This window comes from Apus apus, chromosome 13, assembly GCF_020740795.1.
Source record: "Apus apus isolate bApuApu2 chromosome 13, bApuApu2.pri.cur, whole genome shotgun sequence".
Classification (NCBI taxonomy): Eukaryota; Metazoa; Chordata; class Aves; order Apodiformes; family Apodidae; genus Apus; species Apus apus.
In genome coordinates, this window is record NC_067294.1 from 3,510,785 (window position 1) to 3,533,301 (window position 22,517).

The following is a 22,517-nucleotide window of genomic DNA, read 5'->3' on the forward strand; positions in this document are numbered from 1 at the left end:
TCAGCTGGAAGGGAGGATGGAGGACGCCCCGGGCCACTTCCAGCTACGGGGCACGGACGGACAGACGTCTGGGTGGGTGGGCGGATGGATGGATGGATTCCCTTCCCGGGGGGCGGCCCCCTCTTCTCCCCTCCCCTCCCGCCGGGCCGGGCGGTGGCTCCGCTCCCCCCGCGGGGCCGCTCCCCGCCCCCGCCGCCCCATTTAACGGGACTCGCGGCCGGCCCGGCCCGTCCCGTCTCCTCCCGGCCATGTCTCCGCTGCCGCTGCTGCTGGCCCTGGCGCTGGGCCTCGCCGCCGCCGCCAAGTCCCCGTACCAGCAGGTCCTGCAGCACAGCCGGCTCCGCGGCCGCCAGCACGGGTAAGCGCGGCGCCTCCCGCCCCCCTCGGCAGAAAAAAATGAGGGGGGAAAGGGAAAAAACTTTTTTTCCCCTGCGTTTGGGCGAATCCCGGTGGGAAGCGGCGGCCCCGCAGCGCGGAGGGGAGGGGGGGGGGCTCGTTGCGCTCCGGCCGCGCGGATCTTTGCGCGGGTGCGGAGCTGCCGCAGAGTCGGGGCTGGTGCGGGGCGTCCAGCGGCTCTGCCCTGCCCAGGGGGGAAGCTCTGGCTGGGTGCTTTCTTCCTGGGATAATGACTTTTCCTTTCATCCTCAAATAACCTTTTTCTTTCTTCTTCGGGTAACTTTCCTCCTTTCTTTCAGGATGCTTAACATCCAATAGGATCGGAGAACGGCTTGGGTTGGAAAGGACCTGTAAAGATCATCTAGTTCTAACCCCTCTGCCGTGGGCAGGGACACCTCCCGCTAGAACATTGCATGTTTTCGTTTTAGATCCCCTCAAATAATTCTTTATCTGCTTATCTCCACTGAGGAAAAAAAGGGGGCAGAGGGAATCCCCAGATTTTGAAGGGGTAACCATCTTCTGAAAGGAGTTCTGGTTGCCATTAATTTATAGAAAAAGAAAGAAAATTGGTTCAGTGGCAGGGAAGTTTCTTTGTGGAATGGGCACCAATTTACTCTTGACTGGAAACCCCAGTAACTCTTGAAAGTTTTCTTGACAAAAGTCATCACTTACTGATAAACATTCCAAGATAAGGAGTATCCAAAAACATGCACCCAGACATCTCTTGCTAGATGGACCATGTGCTATGGACTGAGTGGTTTGAGTCTTTACTGGTAGGTAGAAAACTAACCCAATGTTAAGACTTGTTCTCACTGTTTTTAAAACGTTGGGAATTAGGAAGGGGACAGACCTTTCAGCTGGCTTTTGTCTCTCATGCTGGTGACATTGAACTGCAGCTCCCATCTCCCATTTAAATGGATTGCTGGAGGCAGGGTCATGAAATGCTTTTAAAAAACCCAAAGACTTAAATATTGCCATTTGATTCATTGTCTGGCAGTGATCCAGGTCAGTATTTATGAAAAGGGGTCTAGTTTATGGGTCTGGTCAGATTCAGAGTCCAACAGACACATTCTGGGCTGATGGTTATTTGTAAAATTTCAATAACGAAAGAATTACAGTGACTTATGTACAAATACAGTCTGTCTTGTTCTTCATCTCTGCTTAATCTGAAACTAAGTAAATTCTGCTGATAGCCCTGAGGCAGGAGTTTGCTCAGACTCGGTAAGTTAGTGCAGTCCTGGTGCAAATCAGTGCCCTCCTCTCTGCAGAGAGGAGCCTGTTGCCCCCTGTACAACCCGCAGGGGCACAGGGCAAGAAGAGATTGTGGTCTGTGCCGTGGCCTGAGATCTCTGAGACAGGCAAGGAATTAGTATGCCACAGCTCCCAGATGAAGGGAAATTATGCTCAGATAAATCCAGCCATAACATTTTCCTCACTGGTCCCTTTCCGACGGAGAGAGCAATTTATACCAAGATAATTCTTAAATATCAACTGACATTTGAGCCTTGATTAATGATGTGCTGAAGAGATACAGCAACACAAAACCAGCCAAAGAGCTCTTGGATGTGAGGCTTGTTGTTTTGCTTGCAGGAGGGAGCTCAGGAGGGATGTGCAACCAGGCCTGCCACCCTTTCTGCTGAGAGTATCCCCCCACACCATCAATGTCCCTATTGAGCAGAGAGTGCGTTGGGTGGCAGAACTTGGCTCTGCAGCAAAACTTGTACATCTTAATTAACTTTCTTTCTTTTTCTTTTTTTCTTCTTTTCTTTTTTTTTTTTTTTTTTTTCAAGGCAAATCAGCTCAAGTTTAAGAGAGAAGCTGAGAAGTATATAAGGAATATTAACATTTAAAGTGAAAACCTAGGAGTGCCCTTCCCAAACCTACCTGGCTCTGTGGGCACTATGTGGTGCTTGCAAGCTTCTTGGAGGTCTCTGGGGCTGTATGGTAGATCCTGCTCTTCTCTGCCCCTTCCCAAAGGGCAGCCCCTGTCCCGGCAGCTCCCAGCTGCTGCTTGCCAAGTGGAAAGCTTCAGCTGAAAGGGAACAATAGGCAGTTTTATCCTTGAGTCAGCGTGGCTGGCTGGGAACGGCATGGCAGAGGTGATGAACTCCAATGAGGAGAGGGGAGAGTGTTGACAAATTCATTTTAAGCCAGAATGGGCAAAGGACCAGAACAGGCACGGCAGGGAGCCGCTACTACTGCCTGCTTGTGGGAATCATTGATAGCACAGCCCTGGGGGGGATTTTTCCACACTGAGGAAAAACTGGGAAGAAGTTCTCCCCTACAAGCCAGGGAGGGAGCAGCAGCCCCGTGGAGCTTCGAGGCAGGGAGCAGGGCAGCGCCGGCTTCCATGCTGTCCTGAAGGCGCAGGGGTTTTCTTGGCAGGCTGCTCCTGGGATACAGGGACAGTGATCAAACAAGTCTTTCAGTAGCCAGGCTTGTCAAGAGGAATATTAGAGGGATTGTCCACTGCCGTCAGCCAGACGCTGAAATCGAGGCAAGGTTTGGAATTTCGATGTAATTGGAACCATATTTGGCGCAGCGGGGCCGGGATAGCCGAGGTGGGCTGAGTCAGAGAGCACAGACGTCTCTCTAAGCAATGATTTGGCGTGGAAATTACTGAGCCTGGGCCAGTCTGCACCAGCTGAAAGTTTGGCTTTGTGATTTCTAACTGTTTTGTAAGCAGATTATTTCCCTTTGTCCCTCACCATATATATATATAAAGGGAATTAAACGCTTTCATGCAGAAACAAACTCCTGTTACTGGATATGGCAGAAAGGAGGGAAACCCTAAGCTTAATTCCCCCGGGTCCCATGGGCCCTCACTTTCCCCTCAGGGCAGGATGAAGGTGCCAAGGCCACACAGGGTCAAATCCTGCCTCCACAGGGCCCTGCAGCAGCCCCATCAACAAAGGCTCATTGAAGGAAAGCCAAGCTCCCGGCGAGGCTGGTGCTGGAGTTGGCCAACGTATAGGAGACCCTCTCGTTAACTCATGCTAATGACGGGCAGGCTGGCCCATTCTGGAGAGACCTAAATTTGGGTTTCATGCTGGTGAAAAGCAAGCATGGTTGCAGGAAGAGTTGCTGGTCGGGCTGCAAACTTTGCTTTTGTTCATTTTGGTAGGCAAACAGGCAGCATCTCGGTCAAACCCAGCACGAAACAGGCAGCTGTCTGTTTTCCTAAACACATCAACAAGACCTTTACAACAGCATCTCCAGGCCCCATCCGGAGCTTCCTTTGTGCAAATGTGAACTCTGCCTTGGATACGCAGAGAACTTCTGGTGGGCTGAAGTGATAATTTGTGTATTTTGCTTAATTCTTTGTTTATCCTCCTTCTGCCTGGCAGCCAATCCTGGGCATGCTTTTGGTGCTGTTGCCGCAACTGGGGCATGGTGTTGGTGTTGGGAATCTGGTCTCAGTTGAGCTGAGCATCCTCAGCTTGCTTGGGCCTTTGCAACACCTCTGGCTCAATCCCAGATGCAGTCAGTGGCTTTGGAACCCAGATCCATTAATCATCTCTCATGCGCTGACTCTGTGTTGCCCACATCCATGGCCAGGGCTGCTGGCCACAAACCATGGAGATGGTGAGCCAGGCTGAAATGCTGTGCTGGCCAAACTAGCAGTGAGTAAACTCCCAGCTCCTGTTTGACCACATCTTTGCTTGCAGTGACACCACTTCTTAGAAAGCTGAGAGGCTGCAATCAGTTCTCAGAGGGGTTAGTCACATGTGTGTCAGCTTTTCTGCTTGAGAAGGAGCTCTCAGTGTCTTATGGGCTGGTAAGACCACTGTCAACCTGTGCTGTTGTACCTGGAGTGTTGAAACTATGAGTGGCAGTGCCACTGCTCTTGTCTCCACCAGCAGCTCAGCATCTGTGTCCAGAACAGCTTGAGTCTGTCATACAGCAAAAACGCCCCTTCTGGTTTTGGTGTAAGTCAGTCCATAGGCTGATAAAAGTCCTAAACAATAAGGTTATGGGGGGGTTGGAAGGATTGGAATTATAGCATAACTTTAGCAGCTTTTAGCTGGGATCCCAAGTTTTAAGTAGCTGTTCACCACAGAAATGCTGACCAAAGTATTATTTTTAACTTAATTTCTTTATATTTTGGTGAGAGGTGGGGTGTGGAAAAAAGTCAAGATCTTGCATTCAGTGGAGTAAAAGATATCTGGGCAATGAGGAAAGATCCCTTTCACAGCTTCTGCCACATGATGATAGTCATTGTAGCCTCAGATGGAGCAACTCAACTTGCAGCTCTCAAAGTTTCCTCCCTTGTGAACCCAGTGGGGCTTTTTGGGTGTTGTCAGGTGGCGTCTGGTTCCACGTTGGGCTTCAATACTGAGAGGAGGGAGGCTTATCAGACCCTATTCTGCTTTGTCCCTACCTGTAGCCCCAACGTGTGTGCAGTGCAGAAGCTGATTGGCACCAACAGGAAATATTTTACCAACTGCAAGCAGTGGTACCAGAGGAAGATCTGCGGGAAGTCAACGTAAGTACCTGAGTGTTGGACTGGGTCTCCCTGAAGACCCTCTTGAGGAGGTGGGTGCTGGGCAGAAGTAGGTGGAGTGACAGATGTGGGACTTTAGGGCCCATGTCTGAGTGTTAAAAATTGTTTCAGCCTTTTAATCCCTAAGAAGTAGTTGTGTTTTTCTCAGTTGGCAAACATCATCCTAAACCACTTAGATGTTAAGAATGGGAGGAACCATGTCAATACAGACCCTGATGTTTAATTCTAATTGCATTTCTATAGATACTTATGGAGCTGCAATGAAGTGTGTACCAGATGTTTTCTAATACTTAGCTGTCTCTCTCTCCATGCCAGGCTCAATGCTGCCTAGCCTAAAAAAAAAATAAAAGGAAAAAAAAAAAAGAAAAAGAGGCAAACCAGAGCTGATGGATATTGGAGAGAACAAAAAATTCATCTGCACGTGTTTGTTTTGGAAGGGAAAACAGAAATAAGGAGAAAGAGGTGTCAGTTCTAGCCAACACCCTCTGATGACTCCACCAGGAAAGTTAATTAGACTTGCAGGCCAATGCCACATTTAAAATTGCAAACATTAATATTCAAGTAGCTGTTGCATAAAGTATCTGTGTAAGCAGCCTCGGGACATTCTTTTGAAAGTTGTAGTCAGCAGATAATTAAGGATACGCATGCTTGACTGTCTGCCAAGCTGTAGATCAGGAGCAGGGAATTTTTTCCTTGCTGTGGGCCAAACTGGGCTTTCCAACACATTTGCTGACCCACAGTTCAGCCTGCACCACCGTGGTACCCAGCATCAGTGCAAAGGTGCAGAGCTGTGGGCTGGGTTTGGTCTTGGATCTGCAAGGTCAAGAAGAACAAACAGGAGATCATCTCATGTGGTTCTGGTACCATCCAATGCAAAGTGTGAGCAGATCTACAGGAAGGTGCTGTTATTTACTGCAGAATGAGCAGCTTCTGTCTCTGTAGTTGATAACAGACTTCGAGGTCCTGACCTGTGGTAAGCCATATTGCTTTTATTTTGGTTTCTCTAGTGTCTAGCTGTGATGGTTGGCTGTCAGGACTCATTTCATGTGTCTGGTGTTGGTGCTGTGAAGAGGAAGACAGAACAGGAGTCATCACTGTGCTTCTGGCCTTTCATTGTGCTGGCCATGAAATTCTCTACAAGAGGAAAATTCTGTAGGTCAGGAGGATATCTTGCAGGATGTACCAGGGAGTGAGCAGGTATCATGGTTTCATTATGGCCAATTGTCTTTACAGGAGGAAAAAGAAAATAAGAAGTAGAAAGAAAAAGGCAATAATATACAATCAAACTAACAACACCATCCCCCTTAATTCTACAAAACCACCAAATCTGGGAAGACTTAATTTGGGTGAATAGAATTCAGGGCCTCATCTTGGCCAAATGGTGGCTTTTTTTGACATAAAATGGACAAAGTGATGGCGTGGCAATGTGGTATCATGATTGCTTCTTTTGATAACAGAGTGGCTTAGCAGGTCTCCAAAGAAAACATGAGTCAGCTGTGGGTTTGGGTAGCTTTGCTGTTACACTCACTGGAAGGCAAAGCACAGATTTCTTCAGCTCTGAAGCAAGGGAGAAACTAACCCCATGTAACCCAAGTGTGCAGCTGTGTTTGGCAGAGACAAACTCACCCGCTTATCTCTGGAAAGAGGTGGAATAACTGGCATCTGGTGGTGTTTCATTATGTCATTCAGGAGATGGGGTGATCTCTTCTAACCTCATTTTCTCTGCTCTTACCCAAGTGTCTAACCCAATGATGTATTGTTGAGAGGAAAGCTCACAGAGCATTAACCTGCCTGTTAACCTATGAGATAATGTTCCCATTACACACAGAGTTTGCTCACTGTTCTTTGCTTTACATCATCTCCACAATGGGTGGTATTGTCTTCTTCTCTCCTCCTAGTCATTTTTGCTCCTGGGCCTTACTTTGCCTTTTAGCAGTGCTCGTGCAGAACAAAAGACACGTGCCTTGACTCAGATTTTCCAGAAGGCCCTGAGACAGCTCTGATTACAAACGTTTGCTGGTGATGGCTCCCACTGGACGTGGTGTTCCTGGTGTATGGAAGCAATCAGGAGTCCTTTGGGCTGTAAAGGCCATGATGTGCTGTGCTGCAGCAGTCAAACTCTTAAACCAGTGTCAGGGGCCTGATGCTGTGCAGTGCTCAGCACCCAGAAGAGCATGTGGGCACAGTTAATGGTGTGAACCCTCTAAACTGGCCCAGTACTTGGGACTGAGCTGACCAGGAGAGGTTCTGACAATACCAAGAGCCTTTAAATCCCAGAGGAGTCAGCATTTGCATGTTTGTCACCAGATCTGGGTGGATCCAGGCTTTGCTTGGGATCTGTAGTCCTCTCCTGGAGCTGTTGACAACTGGATCCACTCCACAGGCTCAGGAGGGATGTGTGTTGCAGGTGTAAATACCTGGCTGTAGGAAGATAGCTTTGACTGCTTTGGTTGATTTTCTTTTCTTGCTCTGAGCACTGTTTCAGACAGGCAGTAAGGAGGGAGGTCACTGAGAGACCAGGTACTGCAGAGAAGCAAAGATGAGCTCCTGCAGACACAGCCTAGGGCAGAGAAACTCAGCCCTGAGTGAGGAAGGCAGAAAAGCTGCTGCAAGCCTGTAGCACAACTTCACTCTTTCTTGGATGGAGAATTCACTCCTTGAGGAGACACAGGGCAACTGGAGCAGCAAAGAAAGCCCACTGGAAAAGCACCATGTCCCCGCTCTTTAGTCGTGTCCCCAGGTACATCAACTTTGGGTGGCTGCTCCAGGCTGAGCGTGCTCACGGTCACCCTGGGGTATGGTGGGCACCCTGTTGAGTTGCTCCAGAGCTCTGACCAGAAACAAATGGGTTAGGGCTGTGTGGCAGAGACTTTCTGGGGAGGCTTTGCAGCCTAAATTCTTGAGCAGCATCTTCTGGTCCATGGGGGTGTACTGCTCTACCAGGGCTGAGCGTGCACCATGGCAATTTCAACCTATGCATCAGAAGAGGACTCTTACCTCTTCATCTGCTTTTTTTTCTTTGTTTTCTTTCTCTTTGCTGTAGTATTGGCTCACACACTCAGGGAGAAATTAGATAGAGGATTTATGTATGTTTTTTATCACTGCATCACTTACTGATGAAGTGAGATAAGACAGTTGGCAAGAAGTCTGACAATGCTTTGATTTTAATGAGCGCTGAAACAAGATTGTTTAGGTAATTAGGTCATTTTCCACTGTTAGTTATTCCAAAGCTGAAGAGATAGTTTATCTAGAGTCCATTCTCACTGTTGTGCTGTGTTTTTAATATTTTTCTGCCTCCTTTATGCACTGGACTCATTCTTCCAGCACTCAGGTTGCAATTGAACACGTCTCTACACTCATTTTTGTCTTGAGAACTAAAAGACAACTTATATAAATGTGGTCTTTGGTTCTTTTTTGAGGAATAACTACTGGCAATCAGTTGCTCCTTAACATGTTCTTTTTTTTTTTTTTTCCCTTTTAAATTAACTTTCCTTTTCTTGTCTGATGTACTTTCCTCAATTCAGGAAAGAAAAAAAACAACTCTCTGGCACTTATTTTACAGAAACAAAACATATGGGTTTTATTACAGGAAATTATTACAAATGGATCTTTATTCACTAATATATGCCTAAGCTTATTTTTATTACCTTGAAAAATGCACTTAAAATTTAATTTCAGATCCTAAGAATGCAACAACAGTGAAACATTGACTAATAAAAGCCAAGGAGTTTGCTTCTGCAGTCAGACATGGAGAGACATTTAAGAAATACAATGTTTCAAAACCAGAGGCTGATAAACTATAGGTTAGACTTGAAATTACTCAACGAGGAAGTCAGGAAATTATGGTCAGAGCGGCTGGTTGCAGAGTGGATGACAAACGCTCTTTGGAGAAGGGCACTGCTTGTTTAACCCCCATGGCTGGCACCAGCCTGTCCCTCTGCAGGGGTCTGCAGCAGCTGAGCAGATACCAGGAACAGGGATGGACTTGGCAGCTCTGAAGGCTTTTGTGCAGAATCCACCACACAGTGAATGTCTGGGAGCTGTTCAGTGTCTTCTCCTGTGAGCTGTTTGCCCATGTAAGAGAATGACTTCTCCTTGTGCAGCAGACTGTGGCTCTGGCCCACCTGGAGAAGGGCATGTCAAAGGAGAAGCCTTCCTCCTGTAGGGATGTGTAGGGTACTGCAGCATCAAGATGTAGAGTCCTGCAAGTAAGGCAGAGAAGCCTCCAGCCATGGCCATGCAGCTCCTCCCTGAGGGCTGCAGGTGGCTGCAGGACCAGAGGGGAGGATGCCCTGTGCCCAGCACCCTTGGGTAGTGCCCACATGTCTTTGGGTGGACTGGGTCGTCTTGTGCTTCCACAGAGTCCACTAGCCATGGGAGGCCAAATGGCTGAGGCTGTTCTTTACAATCGCCATCTCTAGCTCCTTGTGGGTCTAAACACTTGGCTGAGGACCTCCGTGTTCACTTGGCCCTTTGCAGAAGTTTTCTGGTGCCTAATTCCAAACATTGGAAAGCAAAATGCATACCAGATGACTTTGGTGATTCACCTTCAGTGAGCAGGTGAGACTGGTGGCTTGAAGGACCCTGTGCACAGAAAGAGCTGGCCCTATTACTGGCCTTGGTGCTTCTTGCCATTAGCTTCCCTCATGGGGTGGTAGTGGAAATGGCCAGGAACCTGCTGAAGAGAAGGCAACATGGTTCCTTCACCCCTTCCCACTGCCTCCTGGCAGGTGTCTGGCTGTGTGCATCAGCATCCTGCCCCTACATCACTGCTTGTTAATCTCCCATCCATCTATAAATAAGCCTTTAAAGCCTACTTCAGCACTCAGGAATTATTTATGCTGAACTTGGGAAGGATTCCTCTTTAATCAGCTCTTCATCTTTGATTACAGGTCTGTACCAAGGGAACTGTCTAGACTGGGTTTAGTTTCTAGGGTGAAAAAAAGAAAAACTGGAAGTAGGGGAGGGAAGTGGTGGGGGGAGAAAGTATATGTTTGTAATGATCACAAGATGGAGGGGCTGGGGCAAGCAGAGCAGCAGGGTGTTAAGATCTCCAGTAGTCAAAGGAAGGGATTGCTTTAGGCAAACTCTTCCCCACATGGAATATATAATGTCTAGACAATCAGTCTGGGTTTGCTTTGTAATTCCCTTAGGAAACTGTGACACAGAATTTATTTGCTTCTGTCACAGAAAAGCAGGTATTTGTTTTACTTACTGCCTCTTAATTACCCTGAAGAATTCCCTCTTAAACCCCAGGCATTCCCACTGTTTGTTAACAGTGTTAAAATGATGACAAATACCTGAAGCTTGAGGATTAGCCTTTCTCTCTGAGTGAGTGTGCTGAGGCTCAGCAGTACAGCATCCTACTTGTCTGGATTCCAACGAGAGCACAGAGGGAACACTTGTGTTCAGGAGCAACACCTATTCCCTGGCTGCCTTAGCTCATCAATCAGATGGCCTCACTCCTTTCACACCAAGAGTAAGAGCAATAGGTGAAAGATCCCCCTGTGAAAAAGAAACAGGCAATTTCTGAACTATTTTTTCTTTTTCTTTCCCCCTCCCTCTGTCAGTGGCCAGCTTTCAGGATCAGATTACTTTTATTTCTTACTGAGCTGCAGATGGTGGATGCAGCTCCTGCTCACTGAGGGTCTGCAAACCTGCAGGATGGCCCTGAGTCCCCAGGGTGGGGTTCTCTGCCCCTTTGGTTTCACTGGGGATGGTGCAATTTGCTGCCAGCCAGAAGAAAATGCTGTCACATGGACATACCCAGGGTTAGCAAAGATGGTGCCTGGCATGCCCACAGATGCACATGCCACCACCAGTGATGTTTGTCCTTGCACAGCTTATCCTAAGCCCTTGTGCCAGTGCATCCAAGACCAGGGATGCTCCTTCCCCTGCAGGTCTGTCTTGTGGATTTTGCCAGAAGTAAGCAAGTAATTTCTGGTGATGGACAAGAATGGGGTGAGATGAAGGGGAAACGTTTGGCTGGTTTTGTGGAGCAGCCATGGTGGAGTTGTGGCATCTTGCCCAAACAGTAATCAGATGTGACAGCAGCAGTCAGCCAGGGACATCCCAAGGTCCCATGGAAAAAGTGCTCAAATGAACCAGCACTTGCAGTGTCCTGCACAGGTTATCTGTTGGGACTCTGGCTTTGGTTTCCAGCCACTCTTTGTACAAAGTCTCCTGGAAAGTGTGGTTTTGAAAATAAATTGTGTCTGCTTTTGTTCTGTGGAGAAACTGGCAACATACAGCCCTGAAGGAGATAGATAAAAATTGTGGTTTGTCTTTTGTTCAAGTCTAGATTTCTAATGAAGGGCCTGCTTAGAAACATCACCAAATATGGATGGACACAGAACTATAACAAATGGGGCAAAAGCAGTGAGACGCCACCCGTTAATCTGCCGTATCCATCTCTTATTGCAGAGTAATCAGTTACGAGTGCTGTCCTGGATATGAAAAAGTTCCTGGAGAAAAAGGCTGCCCAGCTGGTAAAAATATGTTTGACATTTTTTAGACTTCTTAAAATTATACAGCTGCCTCGTAAAGGGAAATACTAGAAAATCATTCAAAGTGGATTTGAGTTTTTTTGCAATTTGTGCGGTGTGTTGCCATGAGCAAGTGAAAAATGGACTCAGCAGAGCAGCAGCTGAGTGCCAGATCAGCTCCAGAGCATGCAAAATGTTCCAGACAACTTAAAACCTTGGATATAATTAAAGTTAATCAAGCATGGGAGGGCCATAGGGAACTACTTACTCCAACAAGTAATATAGCTGTATTGGAAATGCAATACAAAGGAATGATAGAGTAGCAGACTGCTCTGCCAATCTCTGCTAGTTTTTCTTTTGGCAAGCATGAGGTTAGCAAAATTGTGTTTAGGAGAAAGTACAGTTCAGCCACAGGTGGGGGTCGGCGGGGGATTAACTGGGATTATTGAAGAAAGACATCTTCTGCTTTTGCTTTCTGAATGCTTCCTTCCACAAAAGCTTGATGCTGCCCGGTTTAACCACGTGGGCTGGTGCAGACAGGACAGTGGAGACTGAGCCCAGCAGTGAGCTGCCAGCTCCGAGCACCCTGAGTACAAACAAGCAATTAACATCTTTGCTCCCCTGAATTCACATCCATCTAAATCTGGAGTAACTCCATTTAAACCCGCAGAGATGCCGTAGATCCTGGATTACGCTGCTGTAATTAAGGCTGGAGCCGTCAGGGTGGGATTATTTATGATCTAGTTAATGAACAGATAGGAGTTGCCTGACAAGCTGCATTTCCCCAGGCATTCTCAGCAGCAGCAGCAGCTCTCCTTTAATTCAGCACAGGGCAGGGAGGATGAATGATGTACGGGGAATATAACCTTCTCTTCTTTCAGCGCTGCCGCTCTCCAACATCTATGAAACCCTGGGAGTTGTTGGCTCTGCCACCACGCAGCTCTACTCTGACCGCTCTAACTTAAGGCCAGAAATTGAAGGACCTGGAAGTTTTACAATTTTTGCCCCAAGTAATGAGGCCTGGGCATCCTTGTCTGCTGTAAGACATCATTCCTTTTCTTTCTTCTCTTCCTCTGGCTTTCTCTAGTGAAAGTCAGAGCTCTTAATTTGCGCAGATGGCTTAAGGATGAACACATCCCCTAATGCACATACACGTGCACCCCCCTTGGAAGCACCCTGGAAGCAGCCAGGTCTCCTGGCTCTCTCCAACAACCAGCTGAATTTCACTCAGCACTGAAAAATGACTTTATGATTTTCAGGAGACTCTGGATTCCTTAGTCAGCAACGTCAACATTGAGCTGCTCAATGCCCTCCGCTACCACATGGTGAACAAACGTGTCCTGACGGACGATCTGAAGCACGGGACCACACTTAATTCCATGTACCAGGACCTGCCTATCCAGATTCATCATTATCCCAATGGGGTAAGACATTGGTATCAAACCTACTCACAGTGGCCTTGCTTTACTTCTGCCTTGCACCTTCCATGCTCTCCTTGGGCCTCCAGGAGTCTGTATGGCTTAGGTTGACAGTTATTGATTTATGATACATATTTAGGAGTTTGAAGGGAGCCTACAGGGAAGCTGGAGAGGGACTTTTCATAAGGGTCTGTAGTGAAAAGATGAGGGCTAACAATTTCAAGCTGAAAGAGGGGAGGTTTAGATTAGAAATTAGGATCAAATTTTTACTGCAGGGGTAGTGAGACACTGGCCCAGGCTGACCATGAGAAGCTGTGGCTGCCCCATCCCTGGAAGTGTTCAGGGCTAGCTTGGATGGGGCTTGGAGCAACCTGGTCTAGTAGGTAGTGTCCCTGTCCATGGCAGGAGGGTTGAAACTAGATAAAATTTAAGGTCCCTTCCAACTCAAACCATCCTGGGATTCTATGACTGTGATTTATAAACAGATTGTTTCATTGATGCTGGTGCAGGGAAGTTGCCCACATTGCTGTGTATCTTGCCTAAGTGTTGGGTTCTGCATATTTTTTTAGTCTTTGATGATTCAGGGTAGACAAAACCACAGATTATTTTTCAAAGCTCTTGACACATGAAACATTTCAAGCATTCTTGATGGAGCATTCTCATTCTTTGTGTGCTTGTGTTTTTTTCTTAGGAAACCACATTTCTGCTCCTGCTGATTCAATATTACAGCACTTGCTGTGCTTGAAATAGAAAAACAGCAGAGGCTGCTTTACCTTCTTGTTTTAGTGCAATTAACACCCTGTGGATCTTTTCCCTCTGCAGATTGTGACTGTGAACTGTGCCAGGCTGTTAAAAGCTGACCACCATGCCACCAACGGGGTGGTTCATGTCATTGACAAAGTCATTGCCACCACAACCAACAGCATTCAGCAGATCATCGAGACCGAGGAAAGCCTGGAAACGCTGCGGGTGAGTCCACCCCACCTGTGCTCCAGGGATCCTTAAGGATGTTCTGTCATCCCACTCCCAGTGAATTGCCATGAAGAGCTTGTCAGTGCCTAGTGACCCAAAAATGACTCTTAAACCAATATAGTTTATTTTGCTTTAGGAAGAGAAGTGTTTGATATCAGTAGGGTTTTATGAGAATACTTGTCTCCCTGCTGTCACTGTCAGTAAGGAGATGTGGACTGAGTCTGGCTTCTCACTCTTCCATAGGAATCTCAGCCTCAGGAGAAGTTAAGTGCTCAGATTTGATGAGTACTGATTTATTTGCCTTGGTATTTGCCAAGTGAAGGAATAAATTTAAAAGCACAGGGGTTTTGCAGTTAGCCAGCTGTGGGTTCTGATCTGAATCCCACTCTGGAACTACTGTGAGTCTTCTCAGGCGTATCGTGGTATTCAAATGAGGTCTCAGTCTGCCAAAAAAAGGGGCTCTTGTACTCAAATTTCTAGAACACAAAAGAACCACGGAGCCAGGTCAAATTTATAAAGGGACCAAAGTGCTGAAAGAAGCTATTCAGGGTTTTTTGTAAGATCTCAGAAGTTATAAAACCTTAATAAATCTGGCCCTTAGTGTGTGTCTGGACAAAGATGCTGACCTTTGTATTCTGGCTGAATGACTTTTACCCTCTCTCCTCCTTCCTCTGAAGGCTGCTGTGGCTGCTTCTGACCTCAACAGCTTGCTGGAAAGCGAAGGCCAGTACACACTCTTGGCTCCAACCAACGAAGCCTTTGAGAAGATCCCACGAGAAACACTGAACAGGATCCTGGGGGACCCAGAAGCCCTGAGGGGTAAGTGCTTGTTTGCTGAATCCATGGAGAGACAGAAGAATATTTTGTAGTTCTAAATTCCTCCTCAAGGACATCTGAATGACTCTTTGATGCATTCTGGCAACAGCTGCTCTAAAGCTATTTGAAGAACTCCAGCTTTTTTAACTGGACAACCCAGAGTTCTTTGGATGTAAATGTGTAGACCTGGCAGAGAGGTTGTTATCCAGACCTGGAGGAAGGGGCTGAAGCAATCCTTTTTCTGAGTTTTCCTTTAGTACTCCTGTGTACGATGTTGATTTCTATCAACCCAACAAGATGCAAGAAAACTAGTATCCAGTCAATGTAACCTCTCCTGACAAGTGAGTCAAATAACTTCACAAAACCTTTTTAAAGTTTACAAAGGCATATAAAATTTGCTCTGTTTCAGGCACTTCATTTCACAGGCTGCTGAATTCAAATCAGCACAATTTAAAATGACAGGACATCTGTTGGAGTGGAGCCCCATTGGGTGCTGTACAGGAGGCCCTTGACCTGGAACAAGACCCCGAAAACTGCAATAATTTTAGTTGGTTTTCCCAGCTCACTGAGACACTTTTCTTACAGACCTGCTGAACCATCACATCCTGAAGTCAGCTATGTGTGCTGAGGCCATCATTGCTGGCCTGACAATGGAGACTCTGGAAGGAACCACCTTGGATGTGGGCTGCAGTGGGGAAGAGCTGACCCTCAACGGGAAGCCCATCATTGCCAACAAGGATGTCCTGGCTACCAACGGCGTCGTACATTTTGTTAATGAGTTGCTGATCCCAGACTCAGGTACTGACCCCTCTCTGCATCTTTCTGTTGCCTTCCTTTTGTCTGTTTTGCCAAGGAAACACTGGATTTGGAGTGTCCTGATATTTTGTAGTGATGGGTTGATAGCTTTTAATACAAGGTTATTATGTGTTACTTTTCAGCTAAGACCCTATTTGAGTTGGCACAAGAATCTGAAGTTTCCAAGTCTACGGACCTTTTTAGACAAGCTGGTCTCAGTTCTCATCTCACTGGCAGTGAACGAGTGACCCTCCTTGCCCCAGTGAATGAAGTGTTCAAAGGTAACCCGGGGAGTAAATCCCTTTCTTCCACCAGTTTGGGCCACAGATCTCCCTCAGTCTTCAGCCAAGTTTCAGTGCACAAGTGTGCAAATCCTCTCAAATGCCTCAGCTACAGGCAGTGGCACCTAGTTTTAAAATTAAAGGCTGGTGCAGGTAACACTCTGCATTTGGACTTTTTCAGTGTCTTATATAAGTGAATCACTGCTTCTTTCCATACTTTTTCTGCAGATGGACTCCCCACTGTTGACAGCAACATGAAAAACTTGCTTCTGAACCATATTGTTAGAGACCAGCTCTCCTCAAAATACCTTTACCATGGGCAGAAACTCCAGACTCTGGGTGACAAGGAGCTGAGGGTTTTCGTGTACCGCAATGTGAGTTCCTGCAGTGCTGGGTAGGACTGAATGACACTTGATGTCTGTAACGTTATGGCCATCATGTAAAAAGTGTCGTCGAGCGTTGTGGAAACCATCAAAATCTCTCTTTTGAAGCATATGCTAACAAAGTGGGGTTTTTTCTGCAATTCTGTTTGTAGAACCTTTGCATTGAAAATGCCTGCATTGCTGCCCACGACAAGAGGGGAAGATTTGGGACCATGTTTAGCGTGGACAAAATGTTGACTCCACCATCTGGCTCAGTGATGGATGTTCTCAAGGCAGACCATCGCTTCAGGTGACCTTTCTGCTCTTCCTAAGCACTAGTCAGGAGCAGAAGAGCTGCCAAAGCAGTTTCTATTTATTTTGGGTCATAGTAATGAATATTTATTTATTTAACATAGAAAGAGCATCTAAAACCACAGTCTCATCCCTGAATTATAGGGAGAGAGACTTCAAATAACCCTTCAATGAACTGTGAGCCAAGAGTGTGTGGTTCCCCTTAGTACAGTAAGAAGCTGGCTGCAAAACCATCTCTGCCCATCAGAGCCACTGTGGCCAGACCTCTCTATCTTCTCACTACCATTGGTTCCCCCAGGCTTCAGCATTCCCAGGTTGTTTTGCCATTTCTCAGGTGTTCTGGTTGGACCTCAGAGGCTCACTTCTTACCGAATCAACTTTTTACTGAATTGATTCTCTGGACCCCAGCAGGGTTTTGCAACTGTAACTTCACAGCTCCCTTTTGAGCACAACATGGGATTGCTTAAAGACTAATAAAAGTAGTTGATGGTGAAGTGGTTTGTGTGTGTCTGTCTTGCAGTACATTGGTGGCTGCGATCCAGTCTGCAGGTCTAACAGAGAACTTGAACAGACCAGGTACCTTGACAGTGTTTGCTCCAACAAACGAAGCTTTCCGAGCCCTGCCCCAAGGGGAACTGAACAAACTCATGGGTGAGCATTTTGAGATGAACAGCTGCTGCGTGTTGCTGGCAGGGAGGAATGGCGATGTTTCTCTATCCTATCTCATTCTTCAGCCCTGTCAGTTGGAAACGTGGGCTTTGGAGATGGCCCTAGCATGGGATTTGAACACGCCCTATCCAGCAGAAGGCTCAGCATGCACAGGGTGGCACTAGCTCTCACACAAAGCATGGGCATGGCTTTATTCTTTCCTTCTGCTTGGAATACATGTTCGTAAGTGTCTGCTACAAACTGATTATGACTTTAATTTGGCTGTTCTGGCTGGCGTTTGTAGAGAAACTGATGAGGGTCTCACAGCCTTTCTCAGGGATGAAGGAAGTGAGAATGTGGCCATAGGATCAGGCTGACTAAAGTAAGTTTTGCAAATAGAAAACTTGGTCAACGTTCAGTCTCAAGCTACACTGTATGAAATCTAAGTAGTAAAAGGATGGAGCTATTGTTCCATCTATGCCTACATGGACAAAGCAGGAAGACCAATCTGATCCTGAGAAGACAACAAATATTCCAGTCTAGCACAGACCAAGACCAATATCCTGAAAAGCACAGGCGTGTCGGTGGGGTGTGGAAAAAGCATGGGAATGTTTAATAATGCTCTTCTGGATAAGCAGCATGATCTTTTATTTCGTTCATGTTGAGAACCAGCTGTGGTTGGAAACAATGTCAGGTATTTGAGCGTAATGTCTTCTCATCATTAAATCCCAACCAAACATTGACATCATCATTTGGGAAGCTTCAGCCCATGGTAGCTGGTTATCCTTTTAAGTGCAGGGCAGAGAAACTGGTAATATCAGACTGCACATCCAGTCTAGTGCTTAATGTATAAATATTTCAGAACTGTTCTGCAGCTCTTGTAAACCTTTGCAGGAATGAAGAATCCCAGATGCAGACACTTCAGATGTTCTTCTTTTTTTTCACACAAATATTTAGCTTATGCTTCTGATGAAGAAGTGAATCATGGTGGTGAGGATGTGGAGTGTGAACTGTGGCCACCCTAGAAAAGCTAGGGAAGGAAAAATATGAAGAAAAGCTCACAGTGTTCTCAAATACGGGCAGTGAAATGAAAGGGCCCCCGTGCTGCAGGAGCTGCTCTGGTTTCATAGATGGAGGCCACCTTTTGCACTAACTGCTCCCCATCACTTGCCTGTGGGTTTTGTCAGTGACAGTACATCCTCTAAAGGAGAAGATGGAGGAGGGCTGTTGGCTTGTGCTGTGCATGCCACCACCTCTTCTGGACAAGGGATGGTGAAGGGGAAGCAGCTCCTCTCCCTAAGATCTGTTTCAAAGCGCAGCTAGATGAGGAGAGTCTCGTTGGGGTGGGGAACCAGGAGAGCAATCTGTGAGCCATTAGCGACATTTCTCCTGGACTTTTCTTCTTCCTACATTGAAATCCTGCAGTTTCAGCTCTGAAGGTGATTGCCAAAAGACACTGGTGTTGGCAAAAGTCTTGACGTTTTCAAACACCCGAGTGCTCAGTCTGCTTCTGTATTTCACACAGGCCTTTCACCTCCCTGGACTTCCTTGGGAAGTGAAAGCAGCAGCAGAAGCAGGTTCCTGCTGGGCACAGGGAGGGAATGAGGGACTGAAAGAACAAGAGAGAGGGGTTTCATAGGTAGGTTTGGTAAGTACCAAGGTAGTACAGTGAGAGAGTGTCCTTCTGGACTCACTGGGATCCTGACTTGCCCAGGCAGGAACAGCCTCAACGTCCTAACCAGCTCCAATCAATGTCCTTCTGCTTGATCTTTTCAATTTTACATTTAGACTTTTAGGAAATTATGGTATTTTCCATGTCATTTCATTCCAGCACATAAAATCTGAGAAGCAAACAGTGCTGCTGGTTTGCAAATGTGTTTTCTTCCTCAGGCAATGCCAAAGAGCTGGCCAACATCCTCAAGTTCCACGTGGCTGATGAGATCCTGGTGAGCGGTGCAGTCAGTGCCCTTGTGAGGCTGAAGTCCATGCAAGGAGATAAACTGGAAGTCAGCATGGTGAGTCACCTCAGACAGGATTTCTTGGTCAGCAGGGCTGTGATCTGTGTTCAGCTGTCCATGTTGAGGATCAAAGTATGTCTGTGCTCATCTAGATGGTGTGGCAACCTCTTCTAAATGTACACACAGACCCACCAAACAGCATTTTCTGGGCTTTAGCAGAAGGACTGCTGCCATGTGTTCAATTCAACAAGCTGGCAGCCTCAAAATGTGGTTTGCTTCAGCTTTCTCCCCTGAAGACCAACTGTAAATGATTTCCAGGAGCTGTTATAAATTTAACCCTGAGTCATGTGGGAAAAAGCATAAATAAATGAAACGAATAGCTTGTTCAGCTAACGTGGCTTCTTTAATGTAATGAAAATGAGCTCTGCATGGGTTGCCTTAACGCAGCAGGATTTGTTTAGATTCACAATTTCATTTCATAAATTCTGCACTGCATTAAGAAATGTAAGATCCTCTGTTGAAGAAAAAATATATTTCAGAAAATAAATAACTCAAGACCCACTCTGTGCATGAGGAAGAAAATGCAGGACAAAAATGGAAGGGCTGATGTTTCCGAGGGTGTTGAGTCGGCCAACTTGAATGACAGACTCTTCCCATGCCCAATCCTGGTCTGGCATCTCCACGCCCACCCCTTGTAGTGTGAGGAGAAGTGTCTGCTGTCACCAGGAAGCTGGTGGACGTGCTCTCCTGCCATGGGACAAAGTTCCCAGCCCGCACACCTACAGATTCTTTGCTCCAAAGCCTGCCAGCACTCCAGTACAAACTGCTCAGGCTATAATTTGGTTTTATATTCTTAACTGGCAAGAGGAATGGAAATGCCTGCAGCCATCCAGTACACGAATGAATGCAAAGTGAGGGCTTTTTAAATGAAATCGGAAACTGCTCATGACCAAGTTTCTTATTTTCTACTTTCTTTTCACATTATTTTTTTTTTTCCTGAACAGAAAAACAACGTAATACACATCAACAAGGAGCCTGTTGCTGAAAGTGATATCATGGCCACGAATGGTGTGATTTATGCTGTGAACTCTGTCTTACAGCCACAAGGTAGGTCCATGGCTGGAAATATCCAGAGCTGCAGCATTACAGCAGAGCTGCTTGGGGAGGGAGCAGTGACACGTGGCAATTGCTTCAGTTTATTGAGGAGGATTATTGAGGGATTTTCAACACAGAATACTGGAAAGAAGCAGCCCGTGTGCTTTGAAGAGTATTTCAATGTTGTCTATGTCCCACCTTTAGCTTCAAGGCCACAAGAAAGAGGTGATGAGCCTGCAGACCCCGCGTTAGAAATCTTCAAACAGGCATCTGCATTATCCAAGGTAAAAGACCCAGAAACTCTCATTGTAGAACTAATGTCATTACATTTTGGCACTAACGATTGGAAGATAATGTCACTTACAGACTGTGACTTGCAAAGACAGTGAGTGTCTGTGTTTCATGGAACGACCAATCCTCTCTTCTTACATAATTTAATTATATAAGAATTAATATGTTTTGCAACATGAAGCCCACAGTTTTGCAGCACACTCAGTGTCACCTTGACATGGCACTATATATGTCAACCTCCAATCATGTATATCATCCTGAGGAGTCATTCATCCATGGTTTTTAAAGTCTAGGATAAATATATTGGCATGCAAACTGTTCCTATAGCTGGCAGAGATTTATTTCTTTATTTTATTTATTTATTTATTTATGCCAAGTTTGTATTTTCTTTCCATGCAGGTTTCTCAAAGGAATCCTCGACTAGGTAAAACAACTTCTCTGCCTTGTTTCTAATTTCCATCATATATCCCTGTTCTTCAGAGACAGGTTTATTCTGTTGTCTTGCTCCAAGCAAGAGGATCATAACTTGGAGGGGAGGGGACAGGGTGGTGCTGTGTGTCTGTCCCCCCCAGTTTGGTCTTCTCCTTGCAGCACCCGTCTACTCCCGGTTACTAGCGAGGATGAAGGAGAACTCAGGTGGATTCTGAGCCACATCATGAGCAACCACAAGCAAGATCTTCATCCCATCCACTTCTGCTGACAGCTATAAAGAAGGACAGAATTGTTTTTAAAAACCAAATATCACCCTTAAATTTATTTTTGTTCCTAATGAAATGGATAGGAAAAATGAAAAGCCATATATATATGTATATATTTTAAGAACAATTTTACTTGGTTTTGACCTTAAAGTTCCCACACTGAGGACAGGTTTTGGGGTTGTTTGTTTCATTTTTTTGGGGGGGAGGGTTAATTGTTGGGGTTTTTTTTTGGTGTTGTTTTTTTGGGGGGTTGTTCATTTTGTTTTCACAAAGTAGTCACTAAGTCTCAATTTTAATGTACCCACTTTTGGGCTTGATATGTATGTACAAGGCAGGTGCTTCATTCCACTCTGGTTCAGGAGCTCAGAGGGATGCTCAGAGCTCACCTTGGTGCTCTCTCACTGGGGAAGTCCCAAAGGGGTTGAATTAAAGCCCCTCTTTCAGACTCCCACTGGTACCCACTGGCACTGCAAACTCCAGGCTCCTGAAGTGGGAAGCCAGGTATGATCTCACTGAAAAACCCCTCCAAACCAGTGCCAGAGTTGGGAAATTTTGGCCAGAATGTCTTGGCAGGAATTGTGTATGTTCAGCTTTTTGAGCAAATACATCACCCAGGGCCAGCTGTACGGCTGGGCAAGCAGTGATGGAGGGACTTTGGAGGAAATACATTTGTTGCATTTATTAACCATTACCCTTCTTTTTTTTCTCCTGGATTTTTTGGGATTCTTTGTTGGGTTTTTTTGTTTGTTTGTTGTGTTTTTTTTTAAACAAGTGTGTGTTTCTTTCTTCCCCTGTGTTTTAAAAGTCTTCCATGAAATTCTGAATTGAAGGCTTTTAACAAAAGCCTCTCTATTGAAACTGAGAAAACTGCATAATTATAAACTATGATTCAAACTGTTATCTCTTTTTTTTTTCTTTTTTTTTTCTTTTTTTTTTTTTTTAATTGGGATTTGTTTATGCCTATAGGTTTTAACTGTGCTGCATTTTGTTAATGAGTTTGAAATGAGAGTTCTCCCTGGCTGAAGCCTTCCAGTAAATGAATCATTTTTAATAATGGTTGGTTTTTTTAATAAAAAATAAAACTAAAATCAAAAATATAAATATGAGAAGTCATTATAATGCTTGTTTGGTTTTTTATTGGGTTTGAATTGCCTGATGGCACAGTTTGACCACTTGAGCACTGGGAAGGAGAGGGTTCTTATTTGGCCAGATCAGTATTAGCAGGTCTAGCAGTTATCAGAGTGGCATGGCAAAGCATTTCTCCTCTCTGACCCTGGCCTGGTATCATTTTTCAGAGGTATGAGCTGGTTCATGAGCTGTCACTGTTGTGCACTTGAAGGAGCACAGGACAACACAGGATTCTGAGATAAAAGAAAAAGGTGTCAAGAACAGAATGCAAAAAAAACCCCCATCAAACAGATAATTTAGGTTGTTCTGGCTGAGAAACACACTGGTAGGTTGTTGGGTTTTTTCTATTAAAAACCCA

General features: G+C 45.8%; 1 protein-coding gene across 1 annotated transcript; it reads left to right on the top strand.

Annotated features, from left to right (window-relative positions):
- The first annotated feature begins 223 nt into the window (after positions 1-223).
- On the top strand, positions 224-22,144 carry TGFBI (transforming growth factor beta induced). Its single transcript, XM_051631480.1, has 17 exons — positions 224-358; positions 4,784-4,882; positions 11,324-11,388; positions 12,267-12,424; positions 12,645-12,809; positions 13,626-13,772; positions 14,453-14,594; positions 15,177-15,389; positions 15,530-15,667; positions 15,896-16,041; positions 16,203-16,339; positions 16,862-16,992; positions 18,880-19,004; positions 19,952-20,054; positions 20,247-20,326; positions 20,733-20,757; positions 20,925-22,144. Exons 1-17 carry the CDS (start codon positions 249-251, stop codon positions 20,978-20,980), a joined length of 2,040 nt encoding a protein of 679 aa, XP_051487440.1. The 5' UTR covers positions 224-248; the 3' UTR covers positions 20,981-22,144.
- Positions 22,145-22,517: the final 373 nt, after the last annotated feature.

Coding starts and splice junctions, on each gene's coding strand:
- TGFBI (XM_051631480.1), top strand. CDS start 249: ATGTCTCCGCTGCCGCTGCTGCTGGCCCTGGCGCTGGGCCTCGCCGCC. Junction 16,042..16,202: donor GGGTTTTCGTGTACCGCAAT/GTGAGTTCCTGC, acceptor TTCTGTTTGTAG/AACCTTTGCATTGAAAATGC. Junction 19,005..19,951: donor ATAAACTGGAAGTCAGCATG/GTGAGTCACCTC, acceptor TTTCCTGAACAG/AAAAACAACGTAATACACAT.